Here is a 20942-nt window from a genome sequence, read left to right as displayed (position 1 = left end):
ATCCCTCCTTCTCCTTCTCCCCTCTCTCTCTCCCATCTTCCCCTCTGTCTCTCTTCTCCTCTGACCTTCTCTCTCTTGCCCCCCTTTCTCCCTCTCTCGTCTCAAGCATCCTTCCTCATACCGCGTACTGTCCTCCCCATCCCCCCTCCCTGATCCCCTCTCTCTCTTCCTTTACTTCTATACTGCCTTCGGTTTACTTATACTCTCTCTGTCTCCCCCTTCTCCAAACCCCTCTCTCCCCTTCTCCACCCTGTCAACACCCCTCTCTCCCGCTCTCCACACCCCTCTCTCCCCCTCTCCACACCCCTCTCTCCCCCCTTTCTCCCCCTCCACACCCCTCTCTCCCCCTCTCCACGCCCCTCTCCACACCCCTCTCTCCCCCTCCACACCCCTCTCTCCCCTTCTCTGCGCCCATCTCTCCCCTTCTCCACACCCCTCTCTCCCCCTTCTCTCTCCCCTTCTCCACGCCCCTCTCCTCCCTTCTCCACACCCCTCTCGACACCCCTCTCCCCCCCTCTCCCCCCTCTCTCCCTTCTCCACTCCCCTCTCCTCCCCTCTCCACACCCCTCTCTCCCCCTTCTCTCTCCCCTTCTCCACGCCCCTCTCCCCCCCTCTCCACACCCCTTTCTCCCCCTCTCCACACCCCTCTCTCCCCCCTCTCCACACCCCTTTCTCCCCCTCTCCACACCCCTCTCTCCCCCCTCTCCACACCCCTTTCTCCCCCTCTCCACACCCCTTTCTCCCCCTCTCCACACCCCTCTCTCCCCCTTCTCTCTCCCCTTCTCCACGCCCCTCTCCCCCCGTCTCCACACCCCTTCCTCCCCCTCTCCACGCCCCTGTTTCCCCTTCTCTGCGCCCCTCTCTCAGCCATCCGTCTCCATACTGTTGGCTGTCCCCCTGGGTCTGAGGTGACCGGGGTCTAGGCTATACGGTGGTGCAGTACGCCTCAGCTGGCCCCCACTGCAGAGCTGCTGCAATGCCGACAGCTAATGCAGTTTAAAGTTACAGTACGGATAAAGTTCGGACACTAGTTCGGACAAAAATATCTTTCAAATCCATCTATCCTCAGTCTATCGTTAGCTGTCGTTGAACGAGACGCCCCTACCTGCTAGATGTCAATAGAGTCCATTAGTAATAGTATTCCAAACAAGGGTGTTATACATATTATGATATTAAATTGGTGCTGAGGCCTGCAGTGGCTGCAGTTGGAACCTAGTGAAATACATTCAGTTGATAGGCACCCAGAAACGCAATACACCCACCACCCCCACCCCCCAGAGCAATGCCGGGGGGAATATTGGGTGCATTTTGTGTGGAATATTAGGGAAGGGTTTCCTGGAGCAATAGCCAGCAGGTCTTTCACACATAGCAATGGGCAGTGCTCTCACACATGGCAGGTTCACATACACGCCAACATGATTTATAGCTGCAGAGCAGGAGCCCTGCTTACAAATGCGTTTCACATGCAGAGTGTACACAGTGCTGTGAAGGTCCTTCTTGTCCAGCCTTCTTCTAATCACAACACTTCCCCTCATGTCAACAAACTGCAAAATACTAATAAAACTATTGCTCAGAGCCATGTTATTAAACAGTAAATACCTTCCATCTTCCTCACAGACTTCACAGATATCAGCAAAGTTTATGATTTAACCAATGTTGATTAGGATAAGGCGAACTCCAAATGACTCATTGTATATGTGGATGTAACGTTGTGATAAATTAGTTATATTAATGCCAAAACATACAAAAAAACACAAGTATATGAATTATACTTGGTGTAATTCATATTCTTTGGCAGTGGTGGATTAACCAAATTGGCCTTTTTAAATACGTGAATATTTGTTGCTTGACAATAATGTGTTTGAATATTTTGCTGAACCCTGACCTGAATGTACAGGGCTTTAGTCATGATTTACACTAGCATCTGGTCTTCTCCTCAGGGCCTCTGTAACAGATGTAGACTGAAGTAATATAAAGTCCAACGTCTAATCCCCCCGCCTGTTGGTACAGCCCTGGTTTTGATTTGGTCTTTATCTGCTGATAAGCCTGTTGGTCACAGGAGGACAGAGGGAATCTTGGTTCTGCTTGACGAGGACACGAGCGTCATTCGCTCATCTTTCAAATCTTTTTGCACTCATTCACACAGCTCAACCATCTGTCTGCCTCTTTGTGTTTTCTCTAGTTTGTTTCTTAATTGTCTGTAACTGTTTGAATTGTAAGCCTGAATGTTTAATGTAGGACGGACGTAATTGTAGGAATCAAACCACATAACTACAATGTCATTTTTGTACCAGGCAACGATTGAGGGTTTTTAAAACGGAGTCATAATGTGGGAATTCAACCGTATGTTTGGACTCTGCTGCAGCCCAGTTAACCTGATAATAACCATCCAGGCAGTTATATACAGATCCAGCTCCATAATAAACCAGTAAACTAATTATAGCTAAAAGACAAGACCAATGCGCCCTGAGGGACTCTGGATTGAACACAGTAGAGAGCTCTGCTGGTAACACTGGGGTCCGACTGCTCTTTCCTGAAGTCCAACTGTGCCTAACACGATCACTTCCTGGCAAATGAATTGTACGAAAACTAATATAATTCGAGTTAAAGCACTTAGCATGTTACGTCTCACATTCACTTTGATTCACTTGTAGACATACGTTGTTTAAATCACTCGTTCACAGAAAATGTAGTCATTCACAGAGACACTCACTCAATAACAAAGACTTTAACTCATTCACACACACACATCCACGAGACCACCAGCAGCCCCTCTCCAGCTGCTCTACCCCCCCCCGAAGTGTCGCTATGCTGGAACCCATTAGGGTAGAAAATAAACATATCATATGTAACAACACGTGCAGAGCCCTATCTATATCTGTATAACACAGCACGCCCTGTGTGATTTGGCTAGGCCAGGCCGACTGGCTGCGACCGCTCGCCCTGTGAGTGATTGAGTCAGTGTGATGAATTACAGCGGCAGTCTGTTCAGGATCAGGTTATCACAGGCCTGAGCCCGGCTGCCCCTGATCTCCACAGGGCCGACCGGCAGCGGCATGACTCTCATGTCATCATGTGATGACATCCCGTGCCAGGACTGAAGGGTATTGAGGGGCCAGTGGGTTAGGACGGTCTACATATGAGCCCCGGGAACATTCTGTACGAACTGTGGTGGGCGATGGAGAACTCGCTAGCGGTTTCCCCTGCTGGGGCTAGCATGCCGCTAGCGACGGTTGACACAGTTTTCAAACTGTGGGAATCTGGCAGAATCGCTTGGAGGAGAATATGTCTCAATTGACCTTCAGATAGCATCTCACTATGAGTTATATATGCTTAGGAATGCAATAAGGAAAACTAAAAAAATATATAAATCATAATAACATATTTCGATGATAATAAAGTCAAGCTGTTAGCTAGTAAATCCCACGTTTCTGCTAGTTGTTTCACCAGATCTTAATGATCCAAGTTAAGGGATAGTCTGTTCATTGGTGGTACACTCTAATGATCAACTTTGAGCTCAATTTGCTCCGTTTTTTCTTTTCTTTTTAGATTACCTATTAACACAGAACTGTAAAATCAACAAGCATGACTTTGTGGCAGCACCATTGACTTCAATCACCAGTAAAAGGCCAACCCCTGTCTGGGAAAGACTGTCGTTCTGTGGCATAACCTCAAAGACTCTTTGAGGCAGACCTATATATAGCCTTGGACTGTAAGTGTGTGTTTCAACTTGTAGTTCGATCGCAGGATCTTAATAACCAAAGACTGCTGACCTTGCAGAGCCAACACAGCCAAACATCCCCACAGCTCCCTGGTGACACCGCAGTGCTGGCTATTGAGCTGCTGTTGAGACAGAAGCAGAATGCCAGGTTGCCAATCCTGTGTTCCTTTGCATTACCACTGATACTAACAACTTTCTGATTCCTACTGCTACTCTGAATTGGGTCCAGTTGCTATTGAAACCAGGTTGTGAGGCACTGGGATTTTCCGTAGCTACTCCTATTTCTATGTTATGCTTTTATTGTTCTCTGGGACATTGGATCAAAGCGTCTGCTGTATGACTAAAGGTGAATGTTCTGGTCCAGTGCAAGACAAATGGTCACGTCCAAGATGAAAGACAAAAGACTCCGACTGTGCGCTTGGAACGAGGACCAGGTGGTGCTGGAGAGAAGGAGACGAGGGTAGGTGGAGGACATGCGTGGAAGGGTGGTCATCTGGGAAGGGGTTGTTCAAAAGACGCCACTCACAGTGGTCATGTGGTGTGAGCCATGTGAGTGACATGTGTCTGCGCATGTTAAGAGCTCAGAGAGCAGAACTAGCTGAAGGGAACTTAAGAAGAATCATCATTTGTGTGTGTGCGTGTGTGTGTGTGTGTGTGTGTGTGTGTGTGTGTGTGTGGTGTGTGTGTGTGTGTGTGTGTGTGTGAGTGTGAGTGTGAGTGTGAGTGTGTGTGTCTGTTTGCCTTACTCATCAGCACAATTGGATTAGGATTGCGTTTCTATAGGTCAGTTTGCGGGAAGCCTCTGACCTCCTAGAAGCTAACCTAGATTGTTCCAGGAACTAAATGTGTGTTAACTGATGGCCTCATAAGGTTCAAGCCTGAGGTCTTGGTACTTCTTTACTAAAAATACAGCAACCAATTGGGAAAAAGCACCAAGATGGGGGCTTGGAATGTGTTTGACCTCAGGTGAAAGCCTTCTATAGTTCACCGGCAATTGTTTTATTTAAACTGCACATTTCCCGTGAATCCATCAATTTAGTTTGATAGTACCAAAATGAGATGTATTCATACACACTTTAAACTTTTACAATGCTTCAAACTGCTTGGCCAGTAATCAGAACTATAAACACTAACACTGGTTCAAACGGCTTGGCGTGTGATAATAACTATAAACTCAAACAGTGCTTCAAACTGCTCGGCGTGTAATAATAACCAACTCTAACACTGTTTCAATCTGCTTGGCATGTGATAATAACTATAAACTCTAACACTGGTTCAAACTGCTTGGCGTGTATTCACATCTATAAACTCAAACAGTGCTTCAACCTGCATGCTGTGTAACCCTAACTATAAACACTTCGGTTGAGATGCAGCATAACATCCGCTCCCATCTTCAGACCCTTTCGGATAAACCCTTTTCATTTATTTTTAACAGAGCAAAATCAAGCAAATTTCTAATTATTTATAACTCTAATTTCAACAAATGTAACAACTGCAGTGAATGACAAACAAAGACAAACAACAAATAACAAATATATGCTAGCTAATCGCTGTTCTTCTTGAATATTGGTCTTCTCTTTCTCTGAGTACAAATGCTCCCCAGAAGGTGTCGATTAAGCAGACATGTGCCTTTACACTTACGTGTACATTCTGGAGCCTGGGGTGAAGGGGTAGCAGTTATGTAATACACACATTTCCTTCTTTTGGGGTCCTGTTTTTGAAAGGACTATTTGTCTGATAACAAGGGGCCTCTCTGGGGCCATAGGGAGGTACTCTATCCAAACTTTCCGGTCCTGTTCATTAACTCTGCTGCAAAAGTTAGCTTTCTCATGGCAATTCCACAAGACAGTCCTGTTTGCACAGAGTTTGGTCGACTACTGTTACATTCTGATAGCTAGGAACATTCCGTCTACTATTGTAACATTCTGTCGGCGACTTTCATATTCTGTCAACTACGTTTACATTAGGTCAAAGACTGCCTCATTCTGTCAGCTATTGTCATATTCTGTCAACTGCTATTATATTTCCTTAACTAGTTACATTCTGTTTGCTATTGTCAACAAGGCATACTGTTGCATTCTGTCAAATTTTATGACCCAGCTTGAATTTTCATTGGTCAAATACAGCATTCTACGTGCTGTTATTTCTTAAAAGCAGAGGTCTGCTATATATGAACAGCAGAGCCTTGCTATGGATGCAGACCTGGTCGTAGGCTCCAACCGTAGAACCTGACAGATGTTTGTTTTTTTCACAAGCAATTAAAATAATGTCTCAAATTATAAATTTCTTCAGAAAGTAGCCACGTCACGAGGATGCATGGATAATGTACAGCTAACTCCTTATCCCTGGCATGTCATCCACTATTACATTATGTCAGTTACTTTTACAGCTGTTACAGCTGCTCTGAGCCTATGCTGGGAACAGGCCTGTTTGCTGTGTTATCAGTGTCGCCCATGTGGCACGGTTTAATGTTTGCACTCAGAGGATCATTCAACGGCCCTGTACAAGATGAAGGCACCATGATATCCATGCGTAACAAGACCACTGGCGGTGGGGGGTGCGGGTGTAGCACGCAATTATGAAGGTTCAGATGGATATCTTCAAGGAAGTAGTGCAGCAGTTTACGAAAAAATAAGAAAAATACCATTAGACGTGGGAGATTGTGCGATCCGTGGAGAGGAGGGGTCGGGGTGAGAGTCAGGGCAGAGGAATGGGAATGTTTAGGTTACTGGGCATAAAGGCTCTTTGAAGTACCCCTAATGGAGCCGGCAGTGACCATGTGAAGAAATAATACCCATGGGGGACCCTGAGGTTGGTGCAGGTAGGGGTGTAGAAGTAAGGACTAGAGATTAAGCACCGCCTTAATAAGTGTGGTGGGGGCGGAGTGGACAGGAATGAACTGTTCTCAAGAGGCTACTGTTGCCCACTGGATGTTATTCTGCATGTAAGGAGGAGTGACCTCTTGACCTTCACAATGGTTTTTATTTTGAAATTAGGCAACCTAATTTAGCCAACTGGTGAGAGATCATTTGATTTAGGGGGCGTAATTAGGCTATGGCTCACAAATGGACATCAACAAAACCTTTAGCCCCTATTTATTATTCAAAGAATACTTGACGAACGAGATTCAGCCTTGAACCGTATTGATTGCTGGACTGTAGTAGGACCCTGCAACCTTTGTTTAACATATTTGTTATTTATATTATTTAACAGTAACCAAAATTCAGAAAAACTCAACCGAGTTGGCTGAACTTTGTGGCTACCAGTCTGAGCCTGTGCGTGCCAAGCTGCAGGGGCCACGGCGCTGGGCTGGCGTCAGGCTTGTAATGTAAACACGAGTTACCTGCTCCGCTACCTTTAATGCTACATGGCTGACCGGAGTTAAAAGGGCAAATGAAAGTCACGCTAATTGTGTCAGACCATAACATTTGACCCGTTTTTTTTTATTTTTGTTGCATGAGGCATTAGGTTTAGAATTGAAAGAGACGCATAAACTCAATTCAAAATATGTACGACCTATACAATCTGTTGATAGTTGAAACTGGTACAACCCAAAAGGTTCAACAAACATAAGCCTAAGGAATGGTACAGGATGAAAAGATTGAATTGATTTAATGTTGTGTTCTGTCCTACCGCCACCTAGAGGCTGGTCTTTCGGCTGTAAATGTGTAAAAGGTTTTTACACATTTTTAGATTTCTAAAAGCATAACTGTCTGTTAAGTTGAAGTGCAATGTAAACATACCTTTATTGAAAAAACTTTGATTACGTGTGTTTGTGTGTGTGTGTGTGTGTGTGTGTGTGTGTGTGTGTGTGTGTGTGTGTGTGTGTGTGTGTGTGTGCGTTTGTGTGTGTGCGCATGTGTGTGTGTGTGTGTGTGATCGTGCATCGCAACCAATGATCCATATACTTACCAGAATTTCATTAATATCTGATTTAACCTAGCTCTCCTTTGCCTTGCGTGCCTGTTTGGTCCTATCTGTTTTTTCAGTCAGTAAAATACACAAAAAATCGTGTCTCAATTACCAGACTCCTATTGAGATTAGTTTTCTGTTACTAATGGATATCCCTCATGGTTTATTCAGAGTGTGGGGCATATTCTTCTCACTATATTTCCTCTCTTCTCTGTGGACCGCCAATTCCTCTGAGTAAACTGTTGTTGCTGACGGATTCAGACCCAAAGACCAAGCCTTTATTCAATGAGGACAAACAAAGCAGTGAATGTCCACAAATGTGCACAATGCGCGCACACACACACACACACACACACACACACACACACACACCACAACACAAACACACCACACACACACACCACACACACACACACACACAACACATCACACCCCATACGTACACACACATACGTACACAACACAGTAAAGAAGAAACAAACATAGAACTGCACAGCGTATCTTTGGTTACAAACACAGAGAGATCACTGAACAATAGCTAATGCAAGCGTGCCGCTGGCACTCAGATTACACTTCAAACACGCTACCTCTACAGAGTCCAAAGTTGGTCCTTTGTAAGACGATATTGACCCTGATATGAGACACACTGCAAACCAGGTCAGTGGCCAATTGGCCGACCCGACCTCAAAAACATCCACGGTCCTCCAGGCCTTAACCAAAACATGAGGAGGGGGAGAACAATGCAATCAGGAGTCAGGAAAGGTGATTCAGTCTCGGGAGAGCATCCTCAGACAGGACATCCTGCAGTTCCCCCTAATCAGGACAATAGTAACGTTATTAACTATATAAATAAATAAACACATGCCCCACTGTGTCCTCACAGGGATGCCTACCGTTCCCTTGTCCCTGTGTCTACACACACAAATACATAGACGCCACACACACGCACACGCACACACACACACACACACACACACACACACACACACACACACACACAAAGATACAACCACACACTGTTTGTTGCGTCTATGGGACTGTTGATGGAACCCAAGCCTACAAATTTTACTCGTGTATTTGTACAATAAGATTAACAAAATAAACTCCTGATTCTGAATCGGAAACAGACAGACAGGGCACATAACAGACACACAGAGGTATTTGTGACGAAACTATGAGATTCAGGAAGAAGGAAGTATCTTCTTGCACACAATCAGCTGATGGTGAAAAAACATGTTTTCCTGGTTGCTGAAAGTCTGAACACTTCACAAACTCTGGGACTCATAAGTCTGGGAGTGGGCAAATGGGAGCTTGTTCCTTGGAGCCTAATACTGATTTGTAATATAACTGTGGTAAATTATTAATGTTAAATGATATTGGTGCGATTTATATAGAGGATGTATTTGCCATTAGCATGGTCCAACATGGTATGTCAATACCATGTCAGATATAGTATTGTATAGCATATATATAGTGTATATATATGCTATGTCAATACCATGTCATCTTTAAGCCAAACAGGTTTTTATTTACAGTTTTTGCCAATTGCTTGAACACTATAGACACATGCTTAGACCAAAGTAGCACAACTTGAAGTATTTGTTACTGTACCTTAAACACATGTAACCATACTACAAAAGCACTGCTTGCACTTTAGTTGCAATTTGGCAACACACTTGCTCCTTTCTGCAACCTACTTGCTCCTGCACACTACACACTATTTCATACATTAGACACTTAGTTCAAAAATGAAATCTCAGCGTACCATTGGGAAAACACATCTATTCAAAATACAAAACACATTGGGTAATTGAAAATACTTAGATAAACACCTGAAAACAATTACAAAACTGAACATCTATCAGCCAGCTACAAAAAGGCCAAAGGGCAATTGTGCACGTCCCGAGGCAACGCGGGGGAAATATATCATTGTGTGCCGCCATAAGCCTTCGAGGGTAACTGCACAATCATGCAAAAATAGGTCCCTACAATACCCAACATATCATCACATTTCAAGATGCACTCCATGATGCGGCTGAACAGGACAGATCAGAGCAGCCCAGGTTTGCTGTTGTCTGGGATAATGTTTGTTTCCATCGGGCTGTTTTGGTCCGGAACTGGCACACCAACCATAAACAATCTGAAGTCGTATACTCGCCATTTCTAAAACCTATAGAAGGGTTTTTTTCGCCTCAAAGATGGCGTGTATATGACCGCCAACCACATGCCCGCATGCCTCTTCTGCAGACAATGGATCAGGCCTGCGGAGACATTGAGGTAAGGTCAATCCATAGAATGGATTCGGCACACAAGGCGAGGATCCATAAGCCCACCCACCAACAATTGCCTTGTTTTCCTGTCTTTACAGTACAGTGGTGTATTTTTGGTTTGTTTTTGATTTATTTTTACTTAAACTGAATTTACTGCACTGTAAAGTACCTTTCTGCAATGTACAGTATTGGGTATTACATTTTTTGGTTGTTGTGAAAACGTGGAACTGAATAAAAACAGTGAAAATGGAAGACTGCAGTGTTTTATATGAAGTAGACTAGTGTGCTGCTGCTGATCTGAAAGTGTATTCATATGATACAAGTGTGTATCATTTTGTCATCGACCGACATTTTGACAAAGGATTGTTTGGTTTCAATAGAAGAGTTTCAATTCGACATAGATGTGAATGGTATATTTCTCAGTGTTGTGTCGTATTCGCTTGTGTGTTGAGTTTTGACACAATGAGACAAGTTTTGCAAAATGTGTTCAAGCAATTGAAAAAAGCTGCAGTTATAATTATACAAAGATCAATTACGCCCACTGGTGGAGGGAAAACGTAAATGTGAGGCGCGCCAAACGTATCGGTTGAAAAGTAAACGCAGATGCATTTTCAATTGACAACGAATAAGTAGTTGATGAAATAAAACTAAATTGAGTCTTCAAATTTTGATTGTGCCTTAAATATGTACAGTATATATATTGACATTGTTGGATCATAACAGTCTGGTATAGTCACTAAATTTTGGCTTATCTGCTTTGATGTGACCTTTATTTAACCACGAAAGACCCATTGAGATTAAAAACCTCTTTTTCGAGGGAGTCCTGGCCAAGAGGCAGCAACAAATAACATATGTATTGTACACTCAAAATATTATACTCACAACATATAGACAGAAATTAAAATGATTAAAAACAGTTACAAGTAAATTCAAATTCATAAAAAACATCTACAAGTAAAAGAAGTGGTCTGAAATGCTCGCATCTTAGATTTAAAAGCGTTCAAATAAATCATTTTGTTTAATCATTATTAAATCATTATCTTTTTGCAGCCAGTTCCATGTGGTGGGAGCAGAGTGGACGAATGCCTTTTTTCCTAATTCAGTGCGGGCAAATGGAACTGACAGAAGCATCTGATTGTTTGACCGCAGACTGTAAGAAGCAACACTTTTCTGTGTGATTAAATTACAAATATATGATGGCAGTAGCCCAAGCATGGCCTTATAAATGAAAGTGCACCAATGTCCCAGCCTCCTGGTGGACTAAGAGGGCCAACCCACTCGAGAATACAATTCACAGTGATGGGTCAGGGCTCCACAGTTAGTAATAAACCTCAGAGAAGCATGGTAAACAGCATCAATCTTGCATAGACATTTAGCTGGCATTCATATAAATCAAATCTCCATAATCTAAACTGGATAAAAACGTTGCAGTGACAAGCCGCTTTTTCACCTCAAAAGAGAAACATAATTTGTTCCTGAAGAAGAAGCCCAATTTAAGTTTCAATTTCTTCACAAGATTGTCAATGTGGGGTTTGAAGGAAAGGGAGTTATCAATCAAGACACCAAGATATTTATAGATATGAACCACCTCTATGACATTTCCCTCAAGAGTGGACACTGTGGGGACAGTTTGAGGTACTTTCTTAGAGTTTGAAAACAACATTTGTTTAGTTTTTTCAGTGGTGAGGACTCATTTTCGTTGCAGGAGTGTGTGCTGGACTACATCAAAAGCTTTCTGTAGAGATTCAACAGCTCTAGCAGGAGTTGATCCAAAACAGTAAATAATTGTGTCATCTGCATAAAAAGGCATTTTTTCCCAAATCATTAAAGTACATAATGAACAAGAGGGGTCCTAATATTGAACCCTGTGGCACGCCCTTGTGGACACTCACAGATTCAGAACACAGACCATCATATTTAATACACTGAGTCCTGTCACTCAAATAATCTGTGAACCAGGAAACTACATGATTTGACAAACCCAAGCAAAGAAGCCTATGCTTTAAAACAGCATGGTCCACAGTGTCAAAAGCCTTTGACAGATCAATAAAAAGTGAAGCACAGTGCTGCTTCTTATCGAGAGCAACTAATATGTCATTGATCACTTTTGTAGCTGCAGTGATGGTACTGTGCTTTTTCCTGAAGCCTGATTGCAGTTTTGAGAGAAGATCATTGGAGGTTAGAAACTCTTTTAACTGATCACACACAAGAGATTCAAGAATTTTTGACAAGGCACATAGATTTGATATTGGCCTGTAGTTGGTTAAAGCTGCTGGATCATCTCCTTTTAATAAGGGGGTAACAAAAGCTGACTTCCAAACAGATGAAATTTCTTTGTTTTCAATTGAGAGATTAAAAAGGAGTGTAAGAGGCTGTGCTACAAAATCAACTGCTATTTTCTAAAAAGTAGGGCTCCATTGAATTAGGTCCAGGGGATTTTGGTCCTGCTATCCAACGTTTTGAGGGCTTGATGCACTTGCTGCACAGTAAAAGGTAAGAAATTAAAGGGTTCTCCTGAAAACCTTGGAGCTTCTGTGCAGGGAGACACAGGGGCAGCTCCCGTAGAATCAAACAAAGAACCAGATGATACAAAATGATTGTAAGACAATTTAGAACCTCAGACTATCATAGACTGCCTGTCTGTCTGTTCTATCATAGACTGGGACCGAGTCTTTTAGAACAAATATCGGAAGAGCCGGAGGATTTATACTTACAGACATAGATTTAATTACTTTCTAAAATTTCTGTGGATTATTAACGTTCTCAGTTGTGACAGATAAATAATATTCAGATTTAGCCTTTTTAATAAAAGCAGTGCATTTCTTCCTTTGTTGTCTGAAAATAGACCAGTCAGAGGCAAAATCTCTTTTTCTGGCTTTGACCCATGCCACATTACGTCGATGGATGGTATCTGACAACTCTGGGGAAAACCAGGGATTATCTCGTCCCTTAACCCTGAATTTCCCAATGGGGGCATGTTTATTTAAAATGTTCACAAAGTGTTCCTTAAAGATTGTCTAAGCTAACTCCACGTCCGGCAAAAGACCTATGTGTCCCCAATTTACCAAAGACAAATCATGATGAAAAGCCTGTTCATTAAATATTTTTAAATTCCTCTTGAAAATAATGCGTGGTTTACGTTTGGGGATTTTTGTGTCCCTGCAAGTAGCAACAACACAATGATCACTCAAATCATTGCAGAAAACTCCCAAGGATAAGAATTTATGAGGAACATTTGTGAGAATTAGATCAATCAAAGTGGACTTTTCAGAATTTTTAAGATTTGGCCTTGTAGGTAGGTTGACCAGCTGGATAAGATTAATAGAGTCACAGAAAGATTTAAATTCATCCAAAACTGCATTTAGCCAATCCCAATTCAGATCTCCAGCCATTAAAAGCTCATTGTAATTTAATTTGGACAAAAGATGCTGCAATGACCGTTGTGGCAGATGGAGGCCTATAGCACCCGACAACAGTCATAGAGAGGGACTTTGCTATTTCCACCTTCAATGCCAAAAATTCTAATTGCTTACAGATAGACTCAGACAGAACAATTGAAGCATCAAATCTTGATTTAACGAAAATGGCTACACCACCACCTTTCTTGGGCCTATCAGTACGATAAACATTGTATCCGAGTATGCTAATGTCTTCATTTGTAATAGATTTTGTCAGCCAAGTTTCTGAGATGACCACAATGTCTGCGTCTGTTGATCTAACCCAAATTCTGACCATGTCCATCTTTGGTACTAAGCTGCGCACATTAAGATGAATACAGTTGAGACCAGACATTAATTTAAAATCAGCGGGAGTCTGGATACATTGCAATTCAGGACCAGGGTTTGATTGCACATCTCCAGGCAGAAGTAAAAGTAGTACAATCATCACTCCTCATCTCACATTACATTTTGAAGCAGTTTTTTCATGTGTTAATGCCAGGCAATGCCTTTCCTTAAGGGAAAGAGTAAGATTATATAAAGTAAAAAAACATAGAAGTTTATGTAAGTCCCTAGGTGGGTCCGACCACAGTTTTGAGGCCCAAACCAAATCAGACTGTGGTTGCTGAAAATACCCGGCAACATTATCATTAGTGCCACTATAGTAAGTGTCTTGCATGCTCAATACATAGCTAGTGGTACTCACCAAGGGGCAATTCATTTGAGTCAGGTCCCAAAATGTCAACAAACATACTAAAGTTAAGAAAAATGCCATTGTCTTTAAATTACTGAGTTTACTATGCTAGCTGCTGCTGCTGCTGCTGCTGCTGGGGCCTTGAGATGTTAGGAGGGCTGCTGCTGCTGGGGCCTTGAGATGTTAGCAAGGCTGCTGCTGCTGGGGCCTTGAGATGTTAGGAGGGCTGCTGCTGCTGGGGCCTTGAGATGTTAGCAAGGCTGCTGCTGCTGGGGGCTTCAGATGTTAGCAAGGCTGCTGCTGCTGGGGCCTTGAGGTGATAGCAAGGCTGCTACTGCTACTGCTGGGGCCTTGAGGTGTTAGCAAGGCTGCTACTGCTACTGCTGGGGCCTTGATGTGTTAGCAAGGCTGCTACTGCTGCTGAGGCCTTGGGAGTTAGCAAAGCTGCAACTGCTGCTGCTGCTGAGGTTGCTTGGTTGACTGTAGAGCACCATTCATAAACCTGTTCATTTAATTATAGGGAATGTACTACAAACGTATTTATTTCTGCACTGACGTATAGCGACTGATGGGTCATGTTGTGTTAGGCAAACATTGAAAGATACAAGATGTGAAAGGATAGCTCAAGAGGTGAGGGGCGGACGTAGCCTATAACATTCCCATTATGACACAATATATATTTTTTGTAAATATATATACGTAAATATAAGTGAGTCCAGTCCTTCATCTCTGTGAACAGTAGGCGGCGGTAATGTTGCAATAATTGTGTAGTAAAAAAACAACAAAGAAGCAGAAGTAGCAGAAGACACATTTCCGCAAAGCATCGCCCACCAGCAGTGACGCCTCGCCTCACTTTTGTACCAGAAGTGAAATATTACCCTGACTAACTTACATATTAGTGATCAAAACACTTGTCATTTGGCTGAGTTTTGATATTCACTCAAGATGCAAAAATTCAGGTAAGGAATCTCCAACTAATACAACTTAGACGAGGATATAAGTCAGCTATACTTATCCTGATGGATTTGACACTTCTGTAGTGTAATGTAATGTAATGTTTTAAAGTTAACAAAGTACCTGTGTTTATTTCGATGAATTAGTATACATATATGTATTCATATTCTTTTAAAGCGTGTTGAAATGACGTGGGGCTGTCATATCTCACTGCCGTATTGATTACACAAGTTGCAACGCATGTCTCAGAAACCTCTTCCGACCCTGGACCTCCACCGCGAGGCTGGAGGACAAGACGGTGGTTATCACGGGGGCCAACACCGGCATAGGCAAGGAGACAGCCCTCGACCTGGCCAAGAGAGGCAAGTACTCCATATAATCCCATTTAAGAGACTGCCAGTGAGGATGTCACCCAGCATTAGATCACACCAAGCTTTTAAAATACAAGTGCCAGTGGGTAGGAATGGTTAGGGTAAGGGGACTGCTGTTTACAACCACGGGCCTATATCCATTACTCGATCTATAAAATAATGATCAGCTTGATTTTATAGTTAAATTCTGTTGCCACAATCATGTAATAATAGCCGGTTCTGCAGTAGATCACCTGTTCCTCATCTAGAGGGTGCTGTTTACGCACATATCGGCCGGCATGTCAAGGAGGAAGGAACGAGAGTGAACGTTTTTTGGCGATGAGAGAAGATCTATAACGTTTACTTTTCTTAACTGAAATTAATAAGTATTTTTTATTAAAGGGTTCATGATCTCCAATAAGGTTGAGATGTTGACGTATTAAAAATAACGGGTCCAAGCAGTCAATGCGGCGTCCATTCCTATATGTATGGACACAGACATGTATGTGTCTTTGTTCAGGGGCCCATGTTTCGCCATCAGGTGTGGTTGTTGTTGATGAGTCATGACAAGTCAGTTGGTTCCTTCCAGCAGGGAGGGGACACTCAAACCTATGATGTCACCCGTGATGACTGAATAGAAGAGACTCCAGCCTGGATCCTGGTGGTGAAATGGGGGTCCTTTTAACCAACCTCCTCACCTTAATGTTGTTCAGGGGCCCGGATCATCATGGCGTGCAGGGACGCAGAGAGGGGCGAGGCGGCCGTGAAGGAGGTGGTGGACGGCTCCCAGAACACCAACGTGGTGTACATGAAACTGGATCTATCAGACACCAAGTCGATCAGAGAGTTCGCCGAAGCCGTCAACCAAGGTATGGACTGGTCCCATGGTTAGCTACTCTCATTTACAATGTAAAAAAAGGACTCCCTATTTACAATGAGTAGCTACTCTCATTGTAAATGAGAGTAGCTACTCATTGTAAATAGGGAGTCATTATTTTACGTTGTGACACCAGGTGAGGTGTTGATCAGCCATTGCAAGCCATAGATTAATAGATTAGCCTACTATGTGGACTGTACCAACTGGTGGGCTGATCTACCCATCATGCATCTGGGCGGACACTCCCATGCATTATGTCACTAAATGGTTTAATGGGGGTTGGGCTGAACACGATGCACTACCTCACACTGGCTTTTATAAAGTGCTTTCCTAGCAACTGTGGTCACTGAAAATGCTGTAATATGCCTCACATTCATCCATAAGTGTACACACCCACTCAACAACACAATAACAAGTAATAAAATGAAGGATGATTAATTTCATCATAATACATTCAAGATCCCACTGTAGATCAAAACACTAGAAAGATAAATGAATATGGGACGTTTTAAGATGCGATTGAGTCATTGATTGATTGATTGATTGATTGATTGATTGATTGATTGATTGATTGATTGATTGATTGATGCCGGATCTATGAATGTGTTAACGCAGGCGAGTCCAAGCTCAACATCCTCATCAACAACGCTGGCATCATGGCCATTCCATACGGAAAGACAGCGGACGGATTTGAAATGCAAATCGGAGTCAACCACTTTGGTAGGGGGAGCCAACCCTTGATGTTGCATAATAACTGTGCTTTCTTTGCATTGGTTCACCCTTTTTTTCAAACATGTAACCATAACTATCATGCTATGTAAATACTGAGGGGGTTTTCATAGAAAACAGTGTCTGTATTTTATATTACTTTAAAATGCAATTAAAATATATTGAAATTGCAACTTTTATTTTGCCACCGTTTCTGCTAGGTCACTTCCTGTTGACCCACCTGCTGATCGACCTGATCAAGCGCTCAGCGCCGGCCCGGATCATCAACGTGTCGTCCATGGCCCACGCCTGGGGAGCCATGAACTTTGACGACCTGAACAGTGAGAAGAGCTACGAAAAAAAGGCTGCCTACCAACAGAGCAAGCTGGCCAACGTCCTGTTCACGCGCTCGCTGGCCAAGAAGCTAGAAGGTCAGCTGGAACTTACTGGAGCTATGTTTATTTTGATTAGCTTTATTCTTAGTTTTAAATGTCTACGTTCTATGTGAGGCACACAGAAAATGTCTTATTTTTAGTGCTACATAAATTATAAAAATAGAATACATCAATAGTATGAAACATTTAATAAGCTTTGTTTCTAACCTGCCCTTCCATAAACTGCTTAAGATTTATGTTTTAGTTAGGATTAATGGTAATAAATCACAAGTAATGTTGAACAATGATTATTAGCATTTAGCCATGCTTAAAGGTGACATATTATACCAACAAGTGTGAGTGTGATTAGCCGTGACATGCCGTTTTGAAAAAATGAGCTTTTAGTGGCTTATCACCCTCACACTTGGTGGTATAATATGTCACCTTTTAATATCTTGGCAGCCGTTGCACTACCCTCTGTGGCCACAGGGGGTGCTGCCGCTGCATTTTAACTCCAGGAACAAGAGTGCTCTCAAAGAGATGTTAAAGCCCTAACGTTATCTCCCAGGGACCGGAGTGGCAGCCTACTCGCTACACCCAGGGGTGGTGCAGACGGAGCTGTGGCGCCACCTGAACGGGCCCCAGCAGACCATCATGAAGATAGTGAGCCCCTTCACCAAGACCTGCGTCCAGGGGGCCCAGACCTCCATCTACTGCGCCGTGGAGCCGGCCCTGGAGGACCAGAGCGGTGGATACTACAGGTGAACACCGTTGTGACAGGGGATCCCTTTTGTGACATCATAACTGGGCGTGTCCACCGAGATGGATGATGGATGGTTGAGCATTTTCAGCCGGTGCAATCCACAGGGTAGCCTGGCAGCTGAACCATCCATCTATCAAACATGTCCCATGGGTGGCCCTCCAACCCGCCACTATCGGTTAGGAATTGAAACAGCCTGTACTAGATAATCAACATCACAGCCGGGGTTACAATATGGACCCTTTAAACCATTTTAAAAGACTAACCACTCAAACCCCAACTGTGTCCCTGTCCACAGTGACTGTGCCCTGGCTAGCAGCTCCGCCGAGGGGCAGAGCGAGGAGTCTGCCAAGAGGCTGTGGGAGATGAGCTGCCAGCTGCTCTCCGTGTCCTGGGACTGAGCCTCCCTCCACCAGCCCTGGGGAGTCACCAAACACAGCCCCAACGCCTTACGTTAGCACTCAATCAATCTGTTACTGTTTACTAACTGTTTTTTTTTAAATGTCCCATTATATATATTCATGTATATCTATATAAAATAAATAGTATTTTTCTTCTGATTTAAATTTAATGGCAAATTTAAACTTTGTCTTGTCAAACCAATTTAGTTTTTCACGTCTGTTAAGAATCATTTTTATGGCTAGCCTCTTAATATTTATATGAGCTGTGTAGCACACCCTATTTAGCCTAACAATTTGTCATGTTTAGACAGTATAGAAGAAATCTCCATGTGCATAAAATGATGGAAAATCCCAAAACACAGGATAGAAAAACACATGAAAAATTACACATGATAGCAAGCACCAGGATTACACTAGTTATGCTTAGCTGCTAAGAGACTGGTGTGACCAGGGTTCCTGTCTCAATTCAGACAGCACTCCGGAGGGCCCCACAAACAGGTTAGGATCTGGCTCTTATCATTTCCTCAAATGTTCATGTTTGGACCAGAAATAGATCTTCAGTAAACCTGGCAAATCTAATTCATGTTCCTCATCACGTCCAAAATGACATGGAAAATGTGTTTAGTGCACTAAACCTTAAGAAATCTTTAGCCTTTTGATGTCTTAAGCCAGTTATAATGAATGATTTAATCAAAGAGAATAACCAGAGTAGGTATGACAGGATGAGTAGTGTCCCTGTTTAAAAATGCTTAACATTTAGGGAAGATATTTTTTGGAAAGATTGCATCTTTGGATATCTTGCTCTTGAAATCTGCCTCATGTTCTGCAATTAACAAAAACGGTTCAAGAATTGTAAAATGTGGCTTAAAAAAGATTTTCTTTATCTGCATAACTCAAAGAAAAAAGAAAAGTAGCATGATGGGTTCCCTACGGCTAAACGATTGGGCTACTTCTGTTCAACCTTTATAAGCTCCCACTTTTTTTTTTCTTTTTTTATCAATATAGCCTACCACAAATATGCATACTACTGAAATGTACATTTATTTATCGACAGGTCACTCTGTTCCGATTGTTACACTCATCAACTTTATTAAGCATGTCAATGCCTGGATGGGCCACTAATATTTGTCGAGCCAGAGAGGAAAGAGTTAAACATTAAACACTTGTATTGGATCTCTTATCATTGCTGCTGCAAAAAAAAGACTGAAAACAACTGTTTGCTGCAGTTTTTCAATAAACAATGAATGTGTGCAAAACATTTATTCTATTACCATCGTATATATTTTTTATATCTTGTATTTAAACTTTTCTGCTTTTTTATTATATATTTCCCTTTTATTCTTTCTCTTTTTATTTTATTCTATTCTTAATGATTGTCCTTTTGTTTTTACGTGTGATTTCCTTTGTAAAGCACTTTGAATGGCGCTATATAAATAAACTTGTGTTCTACAACCAAGTCAGCAGGAAGTACATGATTGTTTTTATCAATATAGTTCTCAGAAATGTCAAAGGGAATGCTTTTAATATCAGTTTCAACTGATATTATCAACTCTGCTTTCTTGAATGTGACCTTGACCTAGTTCTGATCATCTTTCAATATCTGCAAATGTTTTTCCAGTGCTTAAGGATCGGATGAGTCTTTATTATGAAAGCTTTAAAATGCAGATAACACTTGGCCAATGCTTGAAAGTCTTAAATGAGACTTTATTAACATGCTATTTATCATTAACATGTGCTCACTTACAGAACACTCTATATGGTTGGGTTGAATGGATCCAATATGAGCGTATTGTACCGATGCCACCTGCAAAATCATGACACATTTTATATTAATTAGATAAGAAATTACATTCAAAGAATGCTCCTTAAATAAATTCATTGTTTCTTTCACAACGGGGACAGATTATTCATATTCCATTAACTAATATACAACATATATTAATAGATTGTTAACCTCAGATAAAAGACTTCACACTCTTAGTGTGACAGTTTAAGTATCAAGTACAATAAACACAAAATCCAAAGTCGATGCACTTTTTTCCACCTCTCCTTAGAGAGGGAAGATAAGCTCTGCTTTAAAATACCCTGTTTACTTGGATAACCGATTTCTTTATTCAACTTAATCTTATCATTTGTGAGCCCCCCATAAAGGAGAACTGTGCTTCTCTTCATCTCCATGGCCACGGTTCTGGTCAATCATTAATGTTTAATAACCAAAATGCACCCTTAAGTAAGCGCGGGTCAGCAGATGGTGAGACCACTAGCAGTGGAGATGAGAGGTGCCTTGGAACACCTTGGTCTGAAGGGACAGAATTTGTTTTTGTCTTGATTTCAACAAAGTTTTAGTTATTGGAGTAAAGTTTTCAATGTATTTACATGATAGGCCTTTTTTGTTTGGTACATGTGAGTGATGCACCGCAGCCATGGAGGAAGATGGAATTGCTGTGGTGGGAATTGGATGCAATTTCCCAGGGGGTAAATAGT

General features: G+C 42.3%; 1 protein-coding gene across 2 annotated transcripts; it reads left to right on the top strand.

Annotated features, from left to right (window-relative positions):
* Positions 1–3824: 3824 nt before the first annotated feature.
* LOC130377201 (retinol dehydrogenase 12-like) lies at positions 3825–20352 on the top strand. Of its 2 annotated transcripts, none has more exons than XM_056584225.1 (7): positions 3825–4181; positions 15238–15350; positions 16052–16207; positions 16831–16935; positions 17145–17354; positions 17866–18058; positions 18356–20352. In XM_056584225.1, exons 1-7 carry the CDS (start codon positions 4072–4074, stop codon positions 18456–18458), a joined length of 990 nt encoding a protein of 329 aa, XP_056440200.1. In that variant the 5' UTR covers positions 3825–4071; the 3' UTR covers positions 18459–20352. The 2 variants fall into 2 exon arrangements, with proteins under 2 accessions (XP_056440200.1, XP_056440201.1); XM_056584226.1 differs by lacking the exon at positions 3825–4181 and adding an exon at positions 14488–14993 and having other exon boundaries at positions 18356–20349.
* The last annotated feature ends 590 nt before the right edge of the window (positions 20353–20942 follow it).

The sequence above is a fragment of the Gadus chalcogrammus genome, chromosome 23, assembly GCF_026213295.1.
Source record: "Gadus chalcogrammus isolate NIFS_2021 chromosome 23, NIFS_Gcha_1.0, whole genome shotgun sequence".
In the NCBI taxonomy this organism is placed as follows: Eukaryota; Metazoa; Chordata; class Actinopteri; order Gadiformes; family Gadidae; genus Gadus; species Gadus chalcogrammus.
The sequence above is the reverse complement of the archived record's forward strand: the minus strand, read 5'-3'. Positions and strand labels throughout refer to the sequence as shown.

Bases quoted from the DNA above. Each gene is read 5' to 3' on its own strand.
- LOC130377201 (XM_056584225.1), top strand. From the start codon at position 4,072: ATGTTCTGGTCCAGTGCAAGACAAATGGTCACGTCCAAGATGAAAGAC. The intron at 16,936-17,144 runs GTAGGGGGAGCC...CGTTTCTGCTAG, and splicing joins AATCGGAGTCAACCACTTTG to GTCACTTCCTGTTGACCCAC. The intron at 17,355-17,865 runs GTCAGCTGGAAC...GTTATCTCCCAG, and splicing joins GCTGGCCAAGAAGCTAGAAG to GGACCGGAGTGGCAGCCTAC.